This window comes from Pan troglodytes, chromosome 8, assembly GCF_028858775.2.
Source record: "Pan troglodytes isolate AG18354 chromosome 8, NHGRI_mPanTro3-v2.0_pri, whole genome shotgun sequence".
NCBI classification, from domain to species: domain Eukaryota; kingdom Metazoa; phylum Chordata; class Mammalia; order Primates; family Hominidae; genus Pan; species Pan troglodytes.
Genome location: NC_072406.2, coordinates 75064654 through 75072495, shown reverse-complemented (window position 1 = coordinate 75072495; position 7842 = coordinate 75064654). Strand labels below are relative to the sequence as shown.

General features: G+C 57.4%; 1 protein-coding gene across 7 annotated transcripts; it reads left to right on the top strand.

The window, feature by feature from the left end:
- Nucleotides 1–277: 277 nt before the first annotated feature.
- EGR2 (early growth response 2) lies at nucleotides 278–7842 on the top strand. Of its 7 annotated transcripts, none has more exons than XM_054659656.2 (4): nucleotides 278–387; nucleotides 1177–1283; nucleotides 3870–3978; nucleotides 5371–7842. In XM_054659656.2, the coding sequence occupies exons 2-4, from the start codon at nucleotides 1185–1187 to the stop codon at nucleotides 6630–6632; spliced, it is 1470 nt and encodes a 489-aa protein (XP_054515631.1). In that variant the 5' UTR covers nucleotides 278–387; nucleotides 1177–1184; the 3' UTR covers nucleotides 6633–7842. The 7 variants fall into 7 exon arrangements, with proteins under 7 accessions (XP_054515631.1, XP_063637905.1, XP_063637901.1 ...); XM_063781835.1 differs by lacking the exon at nucleotides 278–387 and adding an exon at nucleotides 911–1074; XM_063781831.1 differs by lacking the exon at nucleotides 278–387 and adding an exon at nucleotides 932–1074 and having other exon boundaries at nucleotides 3770–3978.

Sequence of the window (7842 nt, the reverse complement as noted above, 5' to 3'; positions counted from 1 at the left end):
TATGACAGCGCCTATTAGTATGGTGGCTTTGTGCCAGCCTGGCTATTCCATCCACAATCTAGGTCTGGAGAGCCCAAGAACTCAAATTCTCCCTTTACAGTGGGCAGGGGGCGTGTCCATGACAGTCCCTTCCTCCTTGCCTGTAGAAAGCCCTGACCTCAGCTTTGGTCTCCTCAGAAATGGCAAAGAAAGGAGATGAAATTGGCGGAGGCGGCCTGATTCTTCCCTAGTGGGCTGAGTCAGGCTCCCAATCCTCAAAGAAGTGTTCACTTTTCAGACCTGGGTTTTCCTGAGGGCACGATGTAGCGACCACTGTGCGCTGTACTTGGATTCAGAAGACCCAGCTGCAAGTTTGGACACGACCACTTACCAGCTACGTGACTTTAGGCAAGCCACTTTAGCTTTCTGAGCTTATCCACAGGGTGGCTGGCTTGAAAGGGTGCGCCTTGATTCTGTTCCATTATCCGCACTACCCATATTTAAGGGTTGGTACTTCAAGAGACACTCAAAAAAACAAAGGTTACGAGAGTTATCTACTGACTTGTTTCAGCGGAGGTTCAATAAAGGCCTCCCAGGACTGGCCCCAGGCATTCCCTGGCCTCCCCGCAGCTGCCGCCCGTCCCCGCCCCCACTCCATTCCCTGCGCACCCCAGGCTGATGCAGCGTAGCTCTTAGGGGGAGGTGTGAGTCCTTGGAAAGCTCACAAGAATTTCAGAGGGTCAGTCACTCTCATTTACTCTAATGTGCTTTCAAGACTCCTTGATGGGGCCCCCTCCTCCACCCGCCTTCTACTGGCATCCTCCTCCGGGAAAGGTGGCAGCCGAAGACCTCGCGGTTTTCCTTCGCTCAGGCACCCCGCCCCGCCCCCAGCCCCGGTCCTGCCCTCCGCGCCCTGCTGGCCGGGCACTCGGGCGTCCAGGAGCTCCCCCTCGGGGTGGCGCGCGGCGACCGCCGGCGGGTTTGGCAGCAGCGCCAGTCGCGGGGCGGCCCGGGCAACTCGCCCGCCTGCCGGTCCGCCCACGTGCGCAGAGAGGAGCGAAGCGCGAGCAGTCGCCTCGCCCGCGCTTGCTGCCGGTGGGTGCCTCACCTAAGGGGCCGGCGGGGGCCGTAACCCGAGCCCCATCGCAGGGATCCGCATTTGCATAATTCGGCTTTCCCCCGTTCTTTCGGACTCAGGGCCCGAGATGCGAGTCGGACTCCCTTCCGAGGCGTCGTCTTGCCCATGGTCAGCGCGGGGGCCGCGGGACCCGCCAGAGCGCAGGCGGAGTGGGCTGGCGCACGTGGTAAGAACGCAGCTATCTTTTCTTGCTTTTCTTTTCTTTCTTTCTTTTTCTTTCTTTCTTTCTTGAGAAATAGGACTTTGCACATTTTTGCTGGGGTGGGGTATCTACTAGGGTGCTAACCTTGCTGCGATTTCTTTCCATGTCCTTTTCATCCCCAATTGGAAAAAAGCGCACAGCGCGAGCGAGAAACTTTCCCAAATGTGCTCTGGGTGACTTAAGTCAGAGAGATGGCCGGCCGCTGGATACCGGCTGTTTTGGAGGGAGGGGGAGAAGCAGCGCTTGAGTGGAAGAGCAGAGGGAGAGACCGCTCCCGGCCGCCTCAGGGCCCTGACCGCGGTGCGCTGGGCCCGGCGAGAGCTGGCGCACGGCTGCAGCGGTCGAAGCAGGTGAGCGGCTGAAGACCCGCCTGCAGCGCCGCGCTTCCTCCACGGCGTGGCGCCGTGGCTCCCGCCCGCCCCGGCCCACACTAGGCTAGGGCCGCTCCGGGCCCGGGGTGAAAAAGGGACAGGACAGGCCCGCGAGGCTGACCCTGCGCGTTATCCCTGGCCTCCGCGGCTTTGGAGCGGGAAAGGGCTCTGGGGCAGTTCGCAACCTGCACAAACGACCATGAATGAGTCATGCAGGCGGCGGTGCGCTGGACTTGGGCACCCGGGACCAGCCTCCTGTGGGGCCCCGGCCAGGCCCGGCTATCCATTGCGGGCTGGGGCGCACTGGGAGGTAGAAGCTTTGCGCCCAGCAAGCCAGAACCTGCTGCTATTTGGACTTTGGAAAAGTTTTTAAAAATTGCTTTGGGAACTAAACAGAAGGGTTTCTACCGGGGTCTCGCAAAGTAAAACGAGTGGGTTGGGGGATGGGGATGGCGTCTTGAAAGTGATTAGAGATGCTTTCGGCCGTCACTGAGGACCGCGCTGGGCTCACCGAGGTGTTTTTTGGGGAGGGAGAGAAAATATTTATTCTAGTACGTGTATTCTGGCTCGGGTGCGGGCAGGGCGCGGGCCTGGATCGTGGGCTATGGGGGTCAGGGGGATTCTTTGGCTGCAGGGACCGGTAGTGAAGGTTAGGCCAGTGTCTTCATAGAGCCTCCTGTCCAGCGAGCCCGGAGCCCGCTCTGCCGCCGGGACACTGCTGGCAACGAGGGCGCGCGGGCTCAGTCAACAGGGAGGTGTGTAGTGTAAGGTGTGTGAGCGGGTGTGTGAAGAGGGCAGCGGGGGCGGGAGTGTGTAGCGGAAGTGGAGCGAGTGTGAGTGTGTGTGTATGTGTGTCTGGAGGGGCAGGGTGAGTGTCCAAGCTTCCATCTGGACGCCCCCACGCAGCCGACCGCCCAGACGCGCCGGGAAGGGCGCCCGCTCCGCGCAGCAGCTGAAGGGGGGCGGGGAGCGCGCGGGCAGAGGAAGGAGGGTGTCTCCGGCTGAGGATTTCTCTCGAAGCTCCCCACAGTAATTCTGCTCCTCCTAGGGTTTACCCTCCCAGTCCCAAGGTGCCCAAAATACTTAAACAAACAAACAACCCAAACCTGTTCCGTTTTCGCTCCTGTATAAATAGAACAGACTTTCCAAAAAAGCAATACGCATTCACTCTTATCACCAGCCACTTCTTTCCACCAAGTAATTCAGAAAAAAGCAGTCAGCTTCCGTGAATGCATGTAGCTTTTTTTTTCTTCGCTGCCTCCTTTTGCTTGCGGTTTTGAGCTGCCAAGAAAGTGAGTAGGGGTTTGACTGTAGTGTCTCGGCTCCGCTCGGTTTCTTTCCGAAGTTTAATTTTCCGGAATGGCTCCCAAACAAGGGCTAGGGAGGCGGAGCCGCCGGCACCGGATCTTCGCCTTTTTTGGAAAGTCCCAGAGAACCGGAATTCCTCCCCGCCCCGGGAGGCTGAGCCGCAGCCCGGAGCAGCTCGCTCTCATGCTGTGGCTGTGACTGGGTCCATGGCGCGCCCTCTCCCCCGCGATCCCTGCGCCCCGGACCCAGGCTGCAGCTAGGGCCGCGCGCCCGGGACCCCAGCGATCCCCGCCGCCTGCGAGCTGGAAGTCGCGAGCCCGGCGGAGTCCGCGCGGCCGAGCCCGTGTATGCAAATCAGCCATGTGACGGCAAAAGCCGCCTGGCCCAGCCCTGTTCCTCAGTCCATATATGGGCAGCGACGTCACGGGTATTGAAGACCTGCCCATAAATACTTAGAGCAACACTTTCCGTCTAACTGAGCGAGGAGCAATTGATTAATAGCTCGGCGAGGGGACTCACTGACTGTTATAATAACACTACACCAGCAACTCCTGGCTTCCCAGCAGCCGGAACACAGACAGGAGAGAGTCAGTGGCAAATAGACATTTTTCTTATTTCTTAAAAAACAGCAACTTGTTTGCTACTTTTATTTCTGTTGATTTTTTTTTTCTTGGTGTGTGTGGTGGTTGTTTTTAAGTGTGGAGGGCAAAAGGAGATACCATCCCAGGCTCAGTCCAACCCCTCTCCAAAACGGCTTTTCTGACACTCCAGGTAGCGAGGGAGTTGGGTCTCCAGGTTGTGCGAGGAGCAAATGATGACCGCCAAGGCCGTAGACAAAATCCCAGTAACTCTCAGTGGTTTTGTGCACCAGCTGTCTGACAACATCTACCCGGTGGAGGACCTCGCCGCCACGTCGGTGACCATCTTTCCCAATGCCGAACTGGGAGGCCCCTTTGACCAGATGAACGGAGTGGCCGGAGGTAAGCCGCGTGTCTTCGCAGGCCCGGACCTGCGCGGCCCGGAGGTGGTGGATGGGGTGCAGTGGGTGTGCGGGAATCGCAGGAGAGGATTGGGGCTCCAGGTGGACGGTGCTGACTGCACTGGCTTTGAAGACTGGAAGTGGGTGCAGGAGGAACCTGCGACAGCTGAGACCAGGGCGCGCGGGCAGATGCGCCAGGTCGCCAGCAAACCGGCGTGCGTGCGCCCCGGCGCGCCCAGCCCCGGGCGAGCGCAGGGATGGGGGTGGAAGAGGCGTCCCCCCGGGCTTCGAGGCTTGCGCAGGCCCTCTGGCCGGCAGCACTTCGACCTCCCCTCTCCCGGGGCAGGGGCAAAGTGACGGTAAAGTTCGGGGCTCTCGGGGAGAGCTGCGCGCTTGGAGAGCCGAGCGGCGGAGAAGCGCCAGGGGAAAGCGTCGGTAGCTCCCTCCTGGGCAGAGCCGACCCCGGGAAAATCTCGGAGCGCTCCCTTCTTGCGGCCTGGAGGCGCGCCCCCACCTGCCCGCCGCCCGCGAAGTTGAGGGGGTTAGTAAGGCGGGGGCTCCGGCCGGCGGAGGCAGGGAGTGGGTGGTGGAGGAGGGCGCGCAACGGCGGGAAGCAGCCCCCGGACTGCCGAGGGAGGCCCGCGGGGGCACCGGCGACGCCGGTTTCCTTGGCGATGCTGTGGAAAGTCGTCTCTCGCGGCCCCCGCGCCTTCCTCGAAGCCGGGCCACTGGCCTTGGGCTGAGGCGGGGACGCGCGGCTGTCGGGAAAGGCGGAGAAGATTGGGAGGGCACGGAAACCTACGGACTCCTTCCTCTACATCCCCCATTGGCTCCAGCAGCCCTCGGCTGAAGCGCAGCGGGAGAGGGAGGGAGAAAAAGGCACAAGGCGCCGGGGATGGGGAGCAGCCGGGAAATCACCCACCCCCTTCTCGGGCTCTCCTCTCGGTTTGGCACCATCACGGCACTGACTGGGATAGGTCGATTCTTGGGTGGTGTTTGTCTTGGTGCCTCAGCCGTGGAACCCCCAAGCAAAAAAGAGGGAGAAAAGCTCCGGGCGGATGAGGCTTTTTAAAATATTGTTGTTGCTATTATTGGGTGTTTTTTATTGGGGACTAGAGCCACAGATGGCTGGGGGTGGAGGGGAGTTGGGAAAAGCTCATTCTGCTTTTTTGGAGGTAGTTCTTGAGTTCCATACTGTCAATGGGTTGCCACAGTTGGGCTGGCCTCTTCTTACAGTCTGTGGGCCTCAATTTCCCCACCTTTTGGACTTTGCCACAGCTCTACAGTGCTGAGACTCTCGGCCTTGGAAATGGACCTATGTGAGCGGGGGTGAGAAGGGAGTCCTGGCTGTATTTTCATTGTTCCACCTCCATTCTGCCTTTCCCCTCCCCAGATGGCATGATCAACATTGACATGACTGGAGAGAAGAGGTCGTTGGATCTCCCATATCCCAGCAGCTTTGCTCCGGTCTCTGCACCTAGAAACCAGACCTTCACTTACATGGGCAAGTTCTCCATTGACCCTCAGTACCCTGGTGCCAGCTGCTACCCAGAAGGCATAATCAATATTGTGAGTGCAGGCATCTTGCAAGGGGTCACTTCCCCAGCTTCAACCACAGCCTCATCCAGCGTCACCTCTGCCTCCCCCAACCCACTGGCCACAGGACCCCTGGGTGTGTGCACCATGTCCCAGACCCAGCCTGACCTGGACCACCTGTACTCTCCGCCACCGCCTCCTCCTCCTTATTCTGGCTGTGCAGGAGACCTCTACCAGGACCCTTCTGCGTTCCTGTCAGCAGCCACCACCTCCACCTCTTCCTCTCTGGCCTACCCACCACCTCCTTCCTATCCGTCCCCCAAGCCAGCCACGGACCCAGGTCTCTTCCCAATGATCCCAGACTATCCTGGATTCTTTCCATCTCAGTGCCAGAGAGACCTACATGGTACAGCTGGCCCAGACCGTAAGCCCTTTCCCTGCCCACTGGACACCCTGCGGGTGCCCCCTCCACTCACTCCACTCTCTACGATCCGTAACTTTACCCTGGGGGGCCCCAGTGCTGGGGTGACCGGACCAGGGGCCAGTGGAGGCAGCGAGGGACCCCGGCTGCCTGGTAGCAGCTCAGCAGCAGCAGCAGCAGCAGCCGCCGCCGCCTATAACCCACACCACCTGCCACTGCGGCCCATTCTGAGGCCTCGCAAGTACCCCAACAGACCCAGCAAGACGCCCGTGCACGAGAGGCCCTACCCGTGCCCAGCAGAAGGCTGCGACCGGCGGTTCTCCCGCTCTGACGAGCTGACACGGCACATCCGAATCCACACTGGGCATAAGCCCTTCCAGTGTCGGATCTGCATGCGCAACTTCAGCCGCAGTGACCACCTCACCACCCATATCCGCACCCACACCGGTGAGAAGCCCTTCGCCTGTGACTACTGTGGCCGAAAGTTTGCCCGGAGTGATGAGAGGAAGCGCCACACCAAGATCCACCTGAGACAGAAAGAGCGGAAAAGCAGTGCCCCCTCTGCATCAGTGCCAGCCCCCTCTACAGCCTCCTGCTCTGGGGGCGTGCAGCCTGGGGGTACCCTGTGCAGCAGTAACAGCAGCAGTCTTGGCGGAGGGCCGCTCGCCCCTTGCTCCTCTCGGACCCGGACACCTTGAGATGAGACTCAGGCTGATACACCAGCTCCCAAAGGTCCCGGAGGCCCTTTGTCCACTGGAGCTGCACAACAAACACTACCACCCTTCCCTGTCCCTCTCTCCCTTTGTTGGGCAAAGGGCTTTGGTGGAGCTAGCACTGCCCCCTTTCCACCTAGAAGCAGGTTCTTCCTAAAACTTAGCCCATTCTAGTCTCTCTTAGGTGAGTTGACTATCAACCCAAGGCAAAGGGGAGGCTCAGAAGGAGGTGGTGTGGGGACCCCTGGCCAAGAGGGCTGAGGTCTGACCCTGCTTTAAAGGGTTGTTTGACTAGGTTTTGCTACCCTACTTCCCCTTATTTTGACCCATCACAGGTTTTTGACCCTGGATGTCAGAGTTGATCTAAGACGTTTTCTACAATAGGTTGGGAGATGCTGATCCCTTCAAGTGGGGACAGCAAAAAGACAAGCAAAACTGATGTGCACTTTATGGCTTGGGACTGATTTGGGGGACATTGTACAGTGAGTGAAGTATAGCCTTTATGCCACACTCTGTGGCCCTAAAATGGTGAATCAGAGCATATCTAGTTGTCTCAACCCTTGAAGCAATATGTATTATAAACTCAGAGAACAGAAGTGCAATGTGATGGGAGGGACATAGCAATATCTGCTCCTTTTCGAGTTGTTTGAGAAATGTAGGCTATTTTTTCAGTGTATATCCACTCAGATTTTGTGTATTTTTGATGTACACTGTTCTCTAAATTCTGAATCTTTGGGAAAAAATGTAAAGCGTTTATGATCTCAGAGGTTAACTTATTTAAGGGGGATGTACATATATTCTCTGAAACTAGGATGCATGCAATTGTGTTGGAAGTGTCCTTGGTGCCTTGTGTGATGTAGACAATGTTACAGGGTCTGCATGTAAATGGGTTGCCTTATTATGGAAAAAAAAATCACTCCCTGAGTTTAGTATGGCTGTATATTTCTGCCTATTAATATTTGGAATTTTTTTTAGAAAGTATATTTTTGTATGCTTTGTTTTGTGACTTAAAAGTGTTACCTTTGTAGTCAAATTTCAGATAAGAATGTACATAATGTTACCGGAGCTGATTTGTTTGGTCATTAGCTCTTAATAGTTGTGAAAAAATAAATCTATTCTAACGCAAAACCACTAACTGAAGTTCAGATAATGGATGGTTTGTGACTATAGTGTAAATAAATACTTTTCAACAATA